This window comes from Pezoporus occidentalis, unplaced genomic scaffold (genome assembly GCF_034315485.1).
Source record: "Pezoporus occidentalis ecotype Australia unplaced genomic scaffold, CSIRO_AGI_Poc_V1 ctg63, whole genome shotgun sequence".
NCBI classification, from domain to species: Eukaryota; Metazoa; Chordata; class Aves; order Psittaciformes; family Psittacidae; genus Pezoporus; species Pezoporus occidentalis.
In genome coordinates this window covers 5602173-5619532 of record NW_026915977.1, presented here as the reverse complement: position 1 = coordinate 5619532, position 17360 = coordinate 5602173, and the positions used below count along the sequence as shown (strand labels likewise).

The following is a 17360-nucleotide window of genomic DNA, read 5'->3' as shown; positions in this document are numbered from 1 at the left end:
TCAGTACTTCAAACCCCTCAGCAGAATATGGTAAGTACACATACAAGTGCAGCAGACAGTGCCTTAGTAAAGGCAAATGAAAACAGGTAATCCAACTATTCCTTTTCCAAAAAAGGAGGGATATCAGCCACCTAAAACTTGTGAGCAAAGTGTTACTTTCAATGGAAGCTGTGTAAATAGTTAAGTACTATTTGCTTCGGGAAGGGAGGAAGTCTTCAGCAGTAGCATAAAGCTTTTCCTTCCCTTGACACATGCAAATTTAGTTACTGCTTTCTCCAGCAATTGATTTTACCCACAGTCACTCTGGAGGTTACTCAGCAGCAAGCTAACAATTTCTAACCTCAAGTACCTTGTTAAAGTAACCCCCTGACTAGACTTGAGAATGTCAGTAAGCCGTCTCCTTTGCAGTATTGCACTAAAATACCATCAGCTTAAAAAAGTGGGAGTAAGCAAGGATAAAGCACACATGGTTCCAACACCCTAGCACAATAATTAAAGTGAGGAGATCCATTCATAGGAAATAGCTCTCAAGTATTATTAAAACTCAAGATGCTGTTCAGTCTGAAGCTTGGCAGGAATAAGAAACAGCCCCTGGCATTTTGTACACATCCCAAAACAGAAAGTCACGTTCTCCATGGGAAAGTATTCCCTGAGGCACACTGTTTTAGGGAGTATACCAACTCCCACAAGTGCTATTTGGAGCTGAACATATGCCAAGAAAATAACCTGCTGCAAGTCTGTGATGTATGTGCTGCATCCTGAGGTAAGCAGTATGATAATTATAAGCACTCAATATGGAGCATTTCCACAAAGTTTTAATTGTATTCCTACAGCAAGAAGATACTTTTCCAATGCCATTTTAGTCTGCAACTATTAGATGCTCAAAACCAGGTTTGCTTTGAGCAAGGTCACCTAATTTAGCCTCCAGAGCAGGAAGAATACAGACAGAGTTTTCCCATGATTCTACAATGAACGACAAGCTGCAGGGGAACCTCTGCTCTGGCACCTGAGGCATCTCCTTCCTCCTTCTGCACTGCCCTTAGGTCTGCAGGGCTCTTTGAAGTATTCTCACCCCTCTCTCCTGCCTGCTGTTGCACAGCAGGTTCCCCCCATCCCCTCTTCTTACATTTGTTAGCCCAGAGGTGCTACCACTGTCACTGATAGGCTCAGCCCTGGCCAGTGGTGGGTTTCTGTTGGGGCTGGCTGGCACTGGCTCTATCAGACCTGGGGGAAGCTTCTGGCAGCTTCTCACAGAAGCCACCCCTGCAGCCTCCCTGCTATCAAAAACTTCCCATGCAAACCCAATACAGTTTTTGCCTCTGGAATACAGAATCAGTACCAAAAGAACTGCCAAAGTACAACTATAGCTCACATTTCAGATATCAAGTATGCCAAACATTTGTTCAGTATCTGTTATCACAGTATGAAACATGAAATAAAACACTCAGCCTGAAGCAGAAAGCCAAAAAAGCTTGAGAAATTTGTCCAAAGATTACAGCATTTTGAATACACACACTGGTTTGGACAGGAGTTTTCTTCCAGGAGACGACATGATGCAGTGTTTTGAGATAACTGAAGCTTCTTAGACAGCATATTTATGACAACCCATGAAAACTACTCTTCCAAGTGCAGCAAAACCTTGCATGACTGAAGAATATTTTCTCCAGACTTCATTACCAGTTTGTAAGGATGAGCATTCAGGAATTCACCTTCACACTTTAAACATCCACCTTCTCTATTTGTCCTCTGAACCCTTTTAGCAAGTGGAGATGATACAGTGTTCATTTCATGAAATACTTCATTTCATGTTTATTTCATCAGTGTTTGGTAACTTCAGAGTTTGACTCAGGTACAATCCTGACCACCACCAAAAAGCTGAGGGGATTCCTTACTATTTTAAATGATCTTCTACCAAAATTATGTGCCATGAAGAGAAAAGGGTGACAAACAAGATTATAATGACAACACATTCAGTGATCCATCATCTTTTGATGTTAAACACATTTGGCTGTTTACAAAGAAGAAAGAGTAATAGTAACTCCATTGCTGCCATGACTGGCTGTGCTGTTCCTGCACAATTACTTCTGTAGTGTATTAGTAACTGAAGGTTTATTTAAAGAGACCTGTTTGATTGTTCTCACTTATTCTAAAAATACACATTTTCTGAGCATGACTAGACCTGCCAACAAGCATTTCCTCATTCAAGCCTGAAGTTCAGGAATTTTCTAGGTTCACTTAGGATACAAAAATTCATACTGTAGTCAGAGACGTTTTAACACTTTGTTACTACTATTGCTTTTAGAGGTTGAAAGCATTTAAAACAGACAAAACACTTTCAAGATTTTTGTGCATGTGCACACATGTGTGGAGGAGCCTCACCGATTCGATTGCCAAGAAGCTTCCACGGGCATTCTGGATAGAAACTAAAGGACACCAGGTATACATTTTCCCTTAAGTCAAAACCACAAAAAACCCACCCACACAAACATGAGCTTTTGGATGGATGTTCTCACCAGTTGCCTGGGCAGGCTCTGGGCACAGGTTTCTAGAAATCTGCACGGCACTACTTCCCCTCATAACAGTCAGATGAATACTGGAAGTTGCTATCAAAACAAACACACACTTGAGCCTTGCAACTGTGCATACTCCATAGATTTTCTCCTTGTCATTTTAAATATTTAGTGATTTAATAATTAAAAAGAAAAAAAGTGGTTTTGCAGAAACCTCCAGGTTTTGCACAGAACCATGGAATGGTTTGGGTTGGAAGGGACCTCAAAGCTCATCCATAGACAGGGACACCTTCCACTAGAACAGGTTGCTCCAAGCCCTATCCAGCCTGGCCTTGAACACTGCCAGGGATGGGGCAGCCACAGCTTCTCTGGGCACCCTGTGCCAGCGCCTCAGCACCCTCACAGGGAAGAGCTTCTTCCTAATGTCTAATCTAAATCTTCCCTCCATCAGATTAAAGCCCTTTCCCACAGTGTCTGGATGAAGAGAGATACAGTTCTAATCTTTCAGTCCAGTGAAGAAGCTTCCTTTCCCTTCTGAATACCTTTGCCCTTTAAGGCTCAAAATAGAAGTTTTCTTAAACTAATTCAGAATAAATATTTTCTCTGATTAAGCCAATTCATGGTCTGAATGGCAGCTAGAAGTTACTTAGCCTTTCAGAAGCAATGGCTTCTGCTGTCATTCTATGTAACAGGTTGGTTCAAAGTAAGTTAACTCAGAAAAATCACAGCCCTTTAGAAAGGATTATTTTTAAAAGGTTTTTAACTGCGTTCATAAGCTCCTTCACCCAAACATTGTTGTACAGTGGCATTTCTTGTCAAGAAATCAAACTTTCAGGAGCTGAAGCCTTGTTTAGCCTTGCCTGGAGGTCATGCTAGTTTTCATTGCTTTAAAGCCATTTAAATGTGGGTTTAAACAATTGCTACTTTAAGTCAAGGTGTAGAAAGAGTGCAGTTCATTGCCCAGGGTGGTCATTTTCCTCTTCTCTCAGATGCCTGCAGGGTTTCAGTATATAAAGAGGAAGGTTTGCTTCTGAAGAATCAGTGCTGTGTTTAGCAGACACAGACTGATACTAGATAGTCTCTTTTTCATGACTTGTCAAGATATTATCAGCTATTCTGATACACTGTAAACTTTTGACATTTTTCATAGTACTACTGCTGAAATAACAAGAAGTCCAATATATATAATCAGAATGAACATACTTATTTTCCCTAGCATGATTAAAAATAGGGCAAAAAGAGTGAGACTACCAGGAAAACAGCAAAGCGTTTAGGATAGAGGTGATATATATAGACGGAACTTTTTTTTCACATGGAGATGAGAAATACTTCCACAAAGTGTTTAATATAAGTTACTTTGCTTAGCAATAGATGGTTATTACAATAGGAATGCCTGTAAGTCCACAGTTGAATGAAAAAACGCATCTGGCACTGGTCTTTTAAGTAGTCCTGGATTCCAAGCCACCATTTTTTGCATCACACTGTTTATACTAGCATACAAATTAAGAAGCATAAGTGACATCTTTCCAGACTAAGACAGAAAAGTAGAAGACTCCTACTATAAGAACAGATATGCCTTTCTCCAAATTAATGTTGTGGTCTAAAACTAAGATTCACCTTGGTAACAACTGAAGTCAGTCCTAGAATAAACATACTTTCCAACACATTTGATATATTTTAGCAGAAAGCCCTGACAGAGACAGCCACTGGCCTGTTTTCAGCCAGAGAAGGGAATAGAGCTTTGCTTATCTCAGGGAAAGTTAAGAGACGGGAAAGACGAGGTTTCAGCAGAGCTGCAGTGGCAAAGCTTATCAAGCGTACAGTGGGGTCATATTAGGCTACAGTAAGACAGTTTTGCAAGTCTAGCTATATGCCTCAAAAAAAGATTAACTTTGTAGACAGCAGCTACTTCACTTCAGGTTCTAGTTTAAGTGCATTGCATATAGATGCCTGTTACAGTGCCAGGAGAGAGAAGAGATTGAAATTCAACTCTGACATTTTAATTCTCTGTAGAGATTAGGTAAAAGAAACAAGTACAGATGAGACTAAACTATTTTCCTTCCCGTCCGAATCAGAGAAGGAGACAAAAGAGAGAAATCCAGCAGCAGAGCTGCAATAATGAAGAGCCTTGAAGGCTGTCACCTCTAAGACAGCTGAAATCCTGAGCTTGAGAGTTCCTCTCTTTCCGACTCCTAAATCACACATTCCAGGTTGAAATTGTCATTTTTTGTCAGTATTGCCATTACACTTTATTTTGCTGGGTTTACATTTTGACAGAATAATACACATAAAATACATTGTATAGGACACCCTCCATAAAACACAAAACTGGAATTTTGAATGCTGCTGTGCTGACAGCTTAAGAGACAACTTCTTGAATAGCTGGAACTAAAAAGGAGCATTTAAGTAAATACAAACCTTCCAACTCACAATTTTATTACACAGTTATGACTACATAATTAATTTTTGACTACAGGATATGTAAATTGCCTTACACTTGGGAGCACAACTGTACTCTCACATAATTGTAGAGTCACAGGATAATACAGGCTGGAAGGAGACTTGGGAGGCTATTCAGTCCAGCTCCCCACCCCAGTCATCGCAACAGAGAAAGAGTTTCCTAAAAGAAGACTCGCACAACACCAAAGTCTTTTCCAAGCAGACTAAAGATACGTCTATTAATACATTACAGTTTAAGTACAATTTCTTTTTGAGGGAGAGAGACTAAAGCATTGACATGTTTAACCTGAATTGCTAAATTTACAATATACTTTAGCAATTATCTAATTGCACAATATGTATCCTTCCTAAAATGCAGATCATATCCCCCAGTTTTTTTGCTTCTTGCATCTCCTCACAAGTTCTCCAAAAAGACTCAAGCTCTGCAGGAAAGACTTGAGACAATGGCAAAGCATGTTTTTGGTAAATAAGCATTAAAATTCTGGTTACAACAGTACCCATCCCTCTTTAGCTCAGCTACATTTATTCTGTTGATAATTTCACATTACATTGAAGCTTTTCCTCCACATACCACAGACTTTGCAATTAAACAACCAGGATGCTTGGTACATTTCCTTTTTCAGAAGCTGCACTTTATCAGTGATAGCTAATGAGGTTTAACTGCATTGCTTTCACAGAAGGGTAGACAATGCTGCTGAAGGATCCTTAAATCTGTACCAGCACTATACCTTTTGAACAAGCTTTGTTTTAGGTACTCTTGAGGAGAGACGGTTTACAGTACAGAAAAGTGCTGTCAGCACCAGATAGGCAAACACTGCATGTAGCAAGAACTTAAAAGCACCCCAGTAGTTTTAAACACACTGCGTCCATACAGCCTTCTGGAACAGATAAGCAAAGTGTCTTCATTCAAAGCAATCTGTCTGGAAATATCATTAGCAGCAGAAGCTGCTTTCCATTCAGCATGCTTGCGTAATACTGTTCCTAGAATGTGTGAGTTATCTAGGTATCTTATTATGTGGTGATATCAGTGGAGAGTTTACACAAATCAATGTGATTAGAGAAGGAAGCATTTTAATCTAAGCAAATGAAAGGTAAAAATGCACAATGCATCTTTACTGAAGGGGCAGAACAGCCACATTACTGCACTTTGCCCCAGAGAGAACGTGCATATTACATTTCTTGGGGTGTTCTTACTGATTTGTTATCTAGAAAAGTCTACTTATTCTAGTAAAACCAACAGCAACTAACTGCATTATTACTTATTCATTGTAGAAAAACATTCTTATGCAAATCTACATTTATTGTTAAGGTAACACTTTGTCCTAGGAAAATTTCCCTGTCTACTTGACAAAAAATTGGTAGCTAAGAAAATTGCTTTCAATGAGTAGATTCATTTACTTGCAACCTAGGAGTTTTCACTAAACCATCAGTCTGTTTCCATCATGTGGAATAACTGAATAAGACCCATAAAGATTTTGTGCACATAGACACAAAAGATCCTCTTGTGGTCCAAATGGCTTACACTGGGTTTCATTCAGGATTCCTTTGATTTGTTTGTATTTTAGTATGTGCCAGAACACACCTTGATATACAACTTTTATTATATATCTTTAACCAAGAGCCACGAAAGTTCAAAAGCAAAACACAAGTTGCAAGCAGGAGGGCTAGAGCCTTTATGTTATGCAACAGAGAGCATCTTGTGCATGACTAATCAAGACACATCCACAGAATTTCAGGAGGAAATACTTTTTGAATCCTTAAAGCAAGCATCCAATTCTTTCTGCTTTTACAGACCTAGCTTTCGTAACTAGAAAGTCACAGTCAGTTATGAAATGGGAAACAACCACCAATACCATGAAAAAAATAGGACAAGCAAGAGAAACATGCATGACTGCCATTTACAAGTCAGCCGTATCAATCAAGTACACTGCAATTACTGGCACGATAGCATGTAACCTCTGAAAGGAAAGGAAATCTGAACTAAACCTAGAGAACTTTTACGAATACTACATTATGTTCTTAAACACAAACGACACCCATCTTGCCAGCCTTCCTTTCCATATTTGATCAGCTGCTTTTACCCCCATGCTTCCAGTCAAACTGGAGTTATAACAGAAGGCACAGAAAGAAGACACTGCAGAAGTGACTTCACTTTTAATAACTTTTGGGCTGACAAAGTCTATTTACACTCTAAAAACCTAGGCCTTAACTATGAGGGCGAGTTTATTCAATATAAACCAATAGTCGGTCACTAAGCTCAGCACAATTCAAGAACCAAATCTATGTTCTTTAATTAAAGAGGCTTCCCAGTCACTATTTGCAATCACTTTTCTATAAGAGTGACAACATCTTCCACCTCATTCATTTTCCCACTCTAAAGATGATTCTCAAACTGCCAGCTGCTATTATTCTGTTCATCAGTAGCTACACACTTCACTCTGTGTGAAGTCTGCACTACAGCATGTAGCATGATCCACATACTACTCACCAAGTTCAGGTTATTGGCTATGAAAATCCAGCAATAAAATCAGAACAATGAAATTCATGCTTACTGGAATACGAAGCTTTGGCAATTTATTTTTTTTTAGTAAGCCACAGACAGTGTGTATCAAGTATTCTGCCACAGTTCTAATTCATCCCTTTCTGACATGGAGAAAAACAGTGATCCTCATTGATAAAGAACATCATTACCCACTGTTATCATCACAGGGGATTCAAGGACATCAGAACACCAAAGCATTGAGAAACCATTACAATGTCAGGGGGATTTACATAGGTTGGAAAGGCAGTGTCACTCTTTCCCCACCCCCACTAAGCACTGGGTCTTCAGTTAATCTTACCTCTCTGTGGGTTAGTAAACCCTCAAGGGACTCATCCCAAAACAGAGGCTGTATAGCACAGGTGGTGTTAAGAACCAGGAACTCCACCATTGTCTTTTCTCCTTCCTTCATTTCTCCTGAGGCAGAGGACTGCCTCCAGCATCAGCCCAGCCCAGTCCCCAGACCTTGCAGATTCCCATCAATCAATGTGCAAAACTCTGCTGAGGCACTTTCCTGAAAAAAGCAAAGGGCTACACACACAGACCTCCCCATCTTAAACCCTCGCCTGCTAAAACAGCAAAGCCCTCTAGGTGGGATTGACCAGATCCTTCTTCGGAGGTGAAAGTCGCAGCAGACGGCATGGGGTGAGGTGGTACTCAGAGCAGCAGAACAAGTATCACAGACCATGTGGAGACAAAGCAGCTCTCCAAATCACCAAGTACCAGGGGCACACTAGTATCACTTACACTTGGGTACACACCTGGGCATGGTAAGAAGGAGCAGTAGAAGAGGAAGGCAGTATATTATAGCTAGTCTTTGCTTTTGGACTAGCAGATGAAAGGTCCACAAAGTTTCACTGTAAAGGAATCAGCTTCAAAGGAAAGTTCAAGGCAAGTAAGATTTTGTCAGCTCTAGCAACAAAATTGCAAGGGAGAGTAGCAGAAAAGTATTCTACACATACTATAACATAGGATTTTTCAAGCACAGCGTAATCCTAACAACAGAGATCAGGATTCTTTTACCCTCTTAAAAAGTTAACAGCCAGAGGAGGGGGTTGTAAAAGTCTGAAATTAACCCATGCTAAAGTTATGTGCCTTTCAGTTAATTTAACCACTAGTTAACAGCTGAAGAACTTGGTCAAGTACCTGGAAAGGGGAAGCTACCTATCACCTCTCCCTCCTTCTCAGTTTCAAGGCCCAGGCACTCCAGAACAACTGGGATAGATAGCATCCCTCTCCCAAAGGCAGAAAACCTACCATGCACCCTCTGCAGCAGCGCACACATCTGCCATCTCCCCTAGCATCCCAACTTGGGTTTTAAGGAAGGAGAAATACAACCCTAAGCAAAACCAAGTCACAGTCTGAGGCGTAGTCCTCTGGCAAACCATGCCCACAAGCCTCCAGCTCCCTGCCGCGTCCAAGTGTGACCTGCAGATGCAGGTGAAGGCTCGCTGCCAAGACAGCTCTTCTATGGGGGAGAAGACGGGAGAATTTCCTCCTCCTTTGTCCCGGAGGAGCAGTGGGTCCAGCACACACAAAGCTCGCCCGGGCTTCCCCCACCGCGCACAGGCGGGTACCGCGGGGAGCCGGGCCGAGGCCAGCAGCAAGAACCACCGGGCCCCGACACCTGAGGGCGGCCAGGAGAGACCTTGCCGCGAGGCCCGGCCCCGTCGGCTCCTGTCACAGACCGGGCCCGCTGCAACCCCTCCAACCCCAGCGCGACCGGCGGGGAGCCCACCCTCAGCTGCTGAAGGGGATCAAAAGCTCCCCCCGAGGCTCAGCTCCGCACCGCCGCCGCGCCCGGCAGGGACAGCGCCGCCGGGGAGCGCCCGAAAACAAGGAGAGCGCCTCACACTCACCGCCGCCACCGCCGCCTCCGGTCCCCAGCAGCCCAGCAGCAGCACCAGACAGCCGGCAGCCAGGCTGCTGCTCCACCACCGAGGCTCCATCCTGCCCGCTCAGGAGCTCCGGCCCTGCGGCGCGGGCATAGCCAGGCGGGGCAGCGCGGCTCCCTTCAGGCGGCTCCCGCCGGCCGCCCCGACACCAGCACCCGCCTCTCTGCCGCGCTCTCCCGCTCCTCCCGGCTCAAGTCCTCCCGGGACTACTTGCCAACAGTATTCATCCGCACCAGGGGCGGGCGGGAGCGCAGCCGGCAGCGGAGGGTGCTGGCGCCCCACTCTGAGAGGACCACAGCTCCCCACGACCGTCACCCTGCCCCTGGGCGCCGGGATTTTGTCGGCTCGAAGGGCGGGCGAGCGCCCGCCTCTCCCCGCCCCGCCCCTCCACCGGGTGGGCAGCCGCTGGACATGGGCTATTTCCCCACCGGAAGCACCTCAAGTGTGCTAGGGCCGGCAGAGCTGCTGGTGGAGCCGGCTCGCACCCTCGGGCGCAGGACTGCGGTGGGTGCTCAGCCTGCCTCAGTCCCGCCCCGTCCCGCTCAGGTGAGCGGAGACAGCGCAAACTTTCTGCCCGGGCACGCTGCGACACGGCGGGCAGCGGCGGGGCCCTGAGGGGGAGCGAGCCGGGACCGACCCCGACCGGGCACCGCGGCCGCTCCACAGGTCCGCTGCCGTGGCGGGGGAAGGAGCCGGTGAAGCGGCCGCAGCGCTGAGGTGAGCGCGCTGTGCCCAGCCCGCGCCGCGCAGGGGGCCTGCCCGCCCCCCCCGAGTGACGGCGGCGGGCCCTCCTCTTCCTCCAGCGGTGCGGAGCCGGTAACCGGGCTGCGACCTGTCCGCTGGCCCCGCAACGCTGCCTGGAGCATGGGGCGCGCAGGGTGAGTGAGTGCCAAGGAGCCGCGGTCCCCTCCCTTCTCTGCCCGGCCCGGCCCCCGGGTGACTGTGTCCGTTTGCCTCCCCACAGGGTGCTGCTGGTGCTGGGGCTCCTCTGTCTGGGCACGGAGCTGGTGAGCGCGGTAAGTGTGCAGGTCCCGGTGCCTCGTCAAACGTGTGTGGCTTCGGCATCCTTGGGCCGAAAACCAGACGCCTCCCACCCCCCTCAGAAATACGTGCTTTGGGCTTTCTTAATTGCCGTACACCTCTGCTCCGAAGTTCCTTTGTGCCTTCCGTGTGCTCGACTTTGATCAGTTTTTGCAAAGTCCGCCCGCGTTCAGTGCACCACCTCCCTAACTCTGAACGAATGATCGGTATCTCTGAACTGACTGCCTTGCCTTCTTCTTTAGCCTTGTCTCAAGCCTTTCTGTTAAAAGCTGACCTTTCAGATCCTCACTTGCAAGGGTTCCAACCTACAACACCTCGTAACTAAGTAAAAGTGATGGGAGAAATTAAAGGATTAAGCTGTTAAGTGTTGTATGAAGGTTCATGATTAGTGAATTAGTAAATGTGGTTTAAATTCCAAGCTGACATACAGAAGCAGTGACTTTATGATCTGTCATTCTGACAATTTTATGACATAAACACAGATTTTCTCTTGCTGTTCCTAATTAATGTTTGAACAGATTAGTAAGGGATCACAGGCTTTTTAAATGTTCGTAATATTTCCTTTTCTTTTTGCTGTTGTAATAGATTTTCTGCAACTGGGATGCTGAAATTGTTAGCCCACTCAACTGTAGAGAAGGAAAGAGTCCTTTGGAAAGTCTGTACCCTAAATTAAGTGTCCAACTGATGTACAGGCAGCAGTTCAAAAAACCCTCTTTGTTACATTGGGATGTAAATTAAGATTGTACAATAATTTTTGTGTTTAGGCTTTTATAGCACATATGCAATAACGAATTAATGGAAGTAGTGTAATATTTTTTAAGCATGTTTATTTCAATTCAACTTCTAACAAAACCAGTTAAAACGTGGGTTCTTGTCAGTCAGTGTTTCTCTACTGCATTTGCTACTCTTGATTAAAATTTTAAGGATTTAGACTCTTCCTGTGTGACTGAGGAGAAATCTTTTGAAAAGGCTTTAATATCAGAGGGGTTTCTACTGTTCATAAATGCGGAAGGCTTGATTCTGCTTTGCTCTTTTTATAATCAATTGCACCAGTAGAATTTCCTCATCCCAATCAGGTGGTAGTTACAAGTGCTAATCTTCTCAAAGATTAAAAGCTTAGTTTTCTTCAGCGAAACCAAGAGCTGTTCTTCCAAGTCTTCTCGCTCCAGTGGAAGCTCTGGGGAAATTACTTTTATAAAGCAAGTGTTTTCAAGGCTTTTGGAAACAAATATGTCACATTTTGCTGTCATTTTTATAAATTCATGCACTATGTCAGCGTAATTATTCCTGAGGGATGCAGGTGTAATGAATGACACATATTTAAGCTGTTTGCTCCAGTTTTGCTGCATGCCTGTTGGAAAGCACATCTCTTCAGCACTCATATTTGTTCCTTGGCTTGTTTCATTGCCCTTAAGGGGACTTTGTCAATTTACATCTATTTCAATGAGAAAGAGAAATACTAACATGGTATTTCTAAGTCTTCCTGCCAGTTTTCTTCAGGCTTAGAAAACAAGCAAAATCTTTGTGCAATCATTCTAAAAGTATGGAAAAGAATCAGAAATAGGTCCTTAAAATACTTTTAGTGCTTTAGATGTCTAAGCAGTTAATGCGTTTAATTATTCTTATTAAGAATGCTCTTAAACATGCTCAACAGGAAAGATGTACAAGTATGTTTTTAACAATTTCAGATACAGTAATAGTAGGTAAATCACTGAATTAAAAATGCCCATAAGACCTTCCTGCATTGAAGTGAGCTGTTTAGAGTAAGTAGTGGTGATTGTAGTGAGGAGAGCTTCTGTAGGAAAAGCAGGATCTCTCAACCAATTTTTAGTAGTCCTCTGCTAGATAATGTGAAGTGACTGAGCACAGTGAAGTATGATGTTAATAAAATGAGGTTAAAACTTTAGGTTAAAATAACTTCTAGAAGACTGTTCACAGAGACAGTCGACTATCAAAGCAGTTGTTGCTGAGGATGATGTGATTTGTGACTTTGCTCATCTCTTTCTTTCAAGTAATCTCATTTCAATACTTTAAATGTTGTAAAAGCAACATTCTAAAATATTTTACCAAGTTGCTGAGGGTTCTTCAGGAATGTTACTATGGACATGACTAACAGGCAGTGGCTGGCACGTTAGGCCAGCATCTTGAATGAAGTTGTATCAAAGATGGCTTTGACTCAGGGGTCTCAGTTGCAAGGTGTAGTCATCTCTCCCTCTCTAAGAACAGTATTTTCAAGTGTATTGGAATTAATTTTTCAGCTTTTGCTTATTTTTCCTGGAGATAAATAATGATCTATTTTGAATGGCAGCACTAAGTTAGTCTTGTAATGTAATCTCTTTTCCTGAGCCAAATGTTGAAAATATGGATGACTTGCTGTTACAGATGGGTCTGCTTTGCAGGTTGTTACCTCTTTTGTAGACTGGTTGCTGGGAGTGACCTAAGACTTTCCCCTAACATCTTTCTGCAGTCATTCCAGAAGCTGTGGTTCATTCACGTTTGCAATCTTTTATTATCAGTAATTTGCATTAGTAGTGAACCAGGAGTATCAGTACAAGATGAAGAGCAAGAGTAAACCACCAAATGTAGTACTATCTTCTTGACTTTCATTACCCTGTAAGACAAAAGTTGGTCCAGAGCTGGGGGGGAATAAGACAAAATGTGGGAACAGTGATTAGATGAGGCAGGTGTTTGCCCACCCCGAGGCTTTTCTAGAAGAGGGACTTTTAAAAGGATAATCAGAGTTTTGCTGGTGTTTCTCTCATAAACATGAGGTGGAGCCTGGGATGAAAATGGTCACAAAATCTAGGCAGCCTCTTGCAATGAAATTTGAGATTCTCGTCTCTTCACAGGGCTCTCAGCTGAGCTGCATGATAGTCCTAACAGTCTTTGTGTGTCCACTTTAGAGTATACCTGACACACAGATGATAGCTCCTCATTTATTTCCTTTCTGCCATTGAGCTGGTTGAGCACACCTGGAATATGTGCTGGTCTTGATCGGAAATCCTAAGGAACTACTGTTAGGACTTAGTGTGAGGGTTTATTGTCAGACATGTTCTCTTGGAATGGCTGAGTTTGCAGGTAAGAGTGCAGTTAACTTTTATGAGTCTGGAGATCAGGTACTATTGCAAGTCTTCCAAATCTTCTGGGGTTTCTTTTGCTAAGAAATGTGCAGATTAACTAGAGATACCCTCCTTTTCTAGTGATTGTTCAGCAGAACATCTGCAGTATCCAAGTAAGGCAAATAAAAACTAAGTGCCAATACCAGTTCTGGCAGTTTGCTCTATAGCTCTATTTTGAGTTACTGAAGCTCTGCTAGTTTATGACAAGCTAACCCAAGTGATCTTATTTCTCACTTCTCTTAATATATCCCAGGTTTTCTGTGTGAGGTTGTTTTTTTTTTATATCTATGATACAAATGTTTCATGATGTCTTTTAATAAATACTGGACCAGCTTAATTGAACCAAGCTCATTGTTTTCAGTGGCCTTAAGCCAAGAACAAATTTGGCCCACAGCTCTGACAGAGGGAAAAAGTAGCTGTTTAAGTGTGGATATTTAAAATCAGAGTTGCAGCTCTCAAAATTCCACTGTCTTTTGGTACCCCAACATAATAATTTTAAGGTATTCTTTCTGGGGGAAAAAAGGAACAAAGGTATTCTCATACTGTAGAGTTGTGTAGTAATATTTTGAGATGATCATGGTAGGAACAGATGAAAAATTCCTTGCTGCCAGAATTCTTGATGCACTTGGCCCCCTTCCTAAGTGGGTTTTTGTGGATAATGATCTAAAATTAATTCATTAAAATTAATTTCCTTACTTCAGAATATTCCTATCGCCCAAGAAGGCTCTCACTCTCCTGAGAAGGCTATAAAACCCAGCTGAGCTTGATATACTTCTTTCAGTTTACATGTCTGAAGAAAGAGTACTTAGAGTGGGATCATGCAGTTTTCATTACCTGTTCCTTGCAGAAAGGGAATGAGGAGGTGTAGGCAATAAATCTGGAAATATTTGGAGGAAGTAAATAATTTGTTCCTGTGCTTTTTTGCATAGATTTCTTGCAGTTTAGCCTGCCTTGGGTTTTTCCATACAACTTCACCTTCTCTGATGGTGTGATTTATATGGAATTCATGTTGCTGGAGTCTCCAGTTGCTGGTTTTAACTTTCTGCTTTTGAAAAGGTGTTGACATTAATTTTACTACTTGTGTATAAAGTCATGTTTTCAGAATGGCTTCCTCTTCCCTCAGGTCTGAGGAGGTGTGAAGAGGCAGAATTAATACAAATGCAGAGGAACTGTTCCATGGATCTGCTGCTTCTCTGGCCTTTTGCCACATTTTTTGCCACTTCTTGCTGGTCAGAAGTGACTTTGCTGGCCCTCTGATTCTGCTCCTACCCAAACGGATACAAAGCAGGGATCCTTATGGTCTATGCTAGCTTCCCTTCTTGTTTCTTCTGCAGGATTTCTATTAGCTTTGGTTGTGTCAACTTCATTGGGCCATTAAACAGCACCATCCTGTTTGCATAGTCTCTGCATACTCAGTTACCTTAATATTGAGAGAACCTTGTGAACCAATATGGGTTGATTTGCTTCAGTCCACTGAGATGTCAGTAGGTACTATATTCTGAGTTTGGCTTATTCACAGCCTGGTCTATTTTAACCTATTTGGCTGGGACCTGCTGTATTTTGTACAGCCTCCAGCCCTTGCCCCAACGTGCTCATCTGCCTTTCTAGCTCTCCTTTGAGCCTTCATAGTCTAGGGAGGCTGCCAGTGTGACTCCTGGTGGTTAATCCTGTAGTGCTTTCTCTGATGCCTCGCTCTTAGCAGCAGTGAGGACATGTCTATGCCTGTTACCTAGGAATCTGTTGCACAAATCTGTTTCAGAGGGTTGCACATAACATTCGTTGGTTTTCCCATTACTAACAGGAACAAACGTTTCCATCCATGACACCAGCTTTTGGCAAGACCTCAATGTGATGTACAACACAGGTAAAATCTAAGCATCATCTAGACTAATCAAGAACTAGGTAAAGAAGGCAATAAGTCAAGGCTTCTGTATGAATGAAAGTAATATTTCCTTCAGTTTTTTGTATTTGTCATATTTAAGGGAAAAGACCTTGGAAACAAGCTGGCAACAGCAACATTAACTTTTTTTTTATCTTTTGTATTTTTTTATTTTGGCTGGCAGAGACATAAAGATCTGCAACTTTCTCAAGATTGGGATGAAATGTAGACAGTAAGCTGAAAGCCAACTGCATAAATCAATTTATAGCACTGTTAGGAGAGGTTGGTTTTGATCTGAAAAGCAGAGGAGAGGAAAATGAAAGTGCAGTTGAATTTGCAATGGACTTATAAATGTTCCCCATGCTTCTTAAAATCTCTACAAATTTGATGTCAGTGAAACTGGAAATAAAGTTCCTATCTAAATAGTGAAAAGTCAGTGCCTTGTCTTTTCCCAGCTTTTACAAAGTGCTGCATATAATTTACCTGTTCCCATTGCATCAGAGAGTCTTCAAATCAGCTCCCTATGTTCTTTATCCTTTTGTTTGAATCACTGATGGTGTTAACTTCTATTAATGAAGGTCATGCCCTCACAGCTAGTAAGGCTATCTCTCTGTGGACATGAAATAATACCTAACTCTGAAAAGGAGTTTCCTTAGAAATGACACCATTATAAAAGGAGTAATGAATCTATTATTCTGATACTTTTAAGGTAAAGTTTGCTTAGAATTCATAAGCTGGCAAGTCAGTTTTTCAGAACTGCATATATAAACACGTCTCAGTACTGTAACAAAGTTAAATAGGTTCATTGGTACATTGGATAACTGCTTGACTTTGTCAAAGAGGAGCAGGACTATTTGAAAGTTATAATAGTTCTCCTTATATCAGTCAAGCCTTTGCTGTGCAATGTTCAGATATCATTTGCTCTGTAGAAATATACATATATTTGAAAGCAGTTTGGAATTATTACTACTGCTACAGTGGAAACATCAAAACAATAGGAAGGTGAATCACGGTATTGTACTTTGATGATTAAACCTATCCACAAAGCAGGGTGTAACTGAACGGGAGGAACGTAGCCTGCAGGAGCAAAAACATTTGGCAAAAAGCAAGCTTGGAAAATTGAGAATTTATAGTAGTCTTCAGACTTCTCCATTAAAGGAGCCTCTAAGCTTCCAGCCTCAGCCCTCCTTGTGCGATTTCAAACTATCATCAAAGTGTTTGAGAAGGGGTTGAAAAGTTGGAGCATTATCTGTAAAATTAATATATCTTTGTAAATACCTCCTACATGAACTGCAGCACGTGTGAAGTGTGGGTTCAGCTGGAAGGTGAGGTAGGCAGGTCCTCTATTGCACGGTATAGAACATAGACATGCTGACTCTTTATTACAGGAGACGATTAAAGCGTGATGAGTCTTGGTCTTGTGGACATGACTGAGGTGGTCTGCAGTAAACTCTGGGTGCCAAAAGTGTACTGTTGTACTCCTGGAATGCATATGCTTTTTGCCTTCACTAGGGTAATGGGTGCGACACAAACGCACTGCTTGCTATTTAGCAAAGGTTCTTTTACCTGTTTTCATCTGAAATACAGCCTTTAGCAGCGCTGTCGTGAGCTTTATATGATCATTTTTACAAAGGAGGTGTAGTGCATTTTTAACCTAATAAAGTAGTTTTGGCTTAAACTGGAAGCTGCCTGTGAAATCTCCTCCTACAGATGAGGAATTAGGTGAATTAGGAAAAAGGTGAAGTATTCTAGCCACCAAAGTAAATGTTAGATCCTTAGCCTACTTTTACCACAAGAAGGTACAGGAAATACTCCACAGAGGTTTTAAAGTTAAATGAGTTGGTGACCATAAACGGGCTACTTTAGATGGTCTCTTCAAGGTAGTGATTATATGGTTTGCTCTGTGGTACTTTTAAT

General features: G+C 42.6%; 2 protein-coding genes across 4 annotated transcripts in view; one reads left to right on the top strand and one right to left on the bottom strand.

The window, feature by feature from the left end:
* COL4A5 (collagen type IV alpha 5 chain) overlaps nt 1-9777 on the bottom strand; it is a 78020-nt gene extending 68243 nt beyond the window's left edge. The window contains exon 1 of one of the 3 annotated variants that reach the window (XR_009968813.1): nt 9369-9776. Coding sequence is in view for 2 of the 3 variants with exons in the window: in XM_062640165.1 (XP_062496149.1) it covers nt 9369-9458 (90 nt within the window). In the remaining variant the exon portion in view is untranslated. Of the gene's footprint in view, nt 1-9368 lie in introns of all 3 variants that reach the window. The other 2 variants (XM_062640165.1, XM_062640163.1) reach the window with 2 other exon arrangements.
* Nucleotides 9778-9959: 182 nt separating this feature from the next.
* The window catches only part of COL4A6 (collagen type IV alpha 6 chain), a 122335-nt gene continuing 114934 nt past the window's right edge, over nt 9960-17360 (top strand). The window contains exons 1-3 of the mRNA XM_062640162.1: nt 9960-10121; nt 10208-10282; nt 10369-10420. Coding sequence (XP_062496146.1) covers nt 10269-10282; nt 10369-10420 — 66 coding nt within the window. The 5' untranslated portion in view covers nt 9960-10121; nt 10208-10268. The remainder of the gene's footprint in view (nt 10122-10207; nt 10283-10368; nt 10421-17360) is intronic.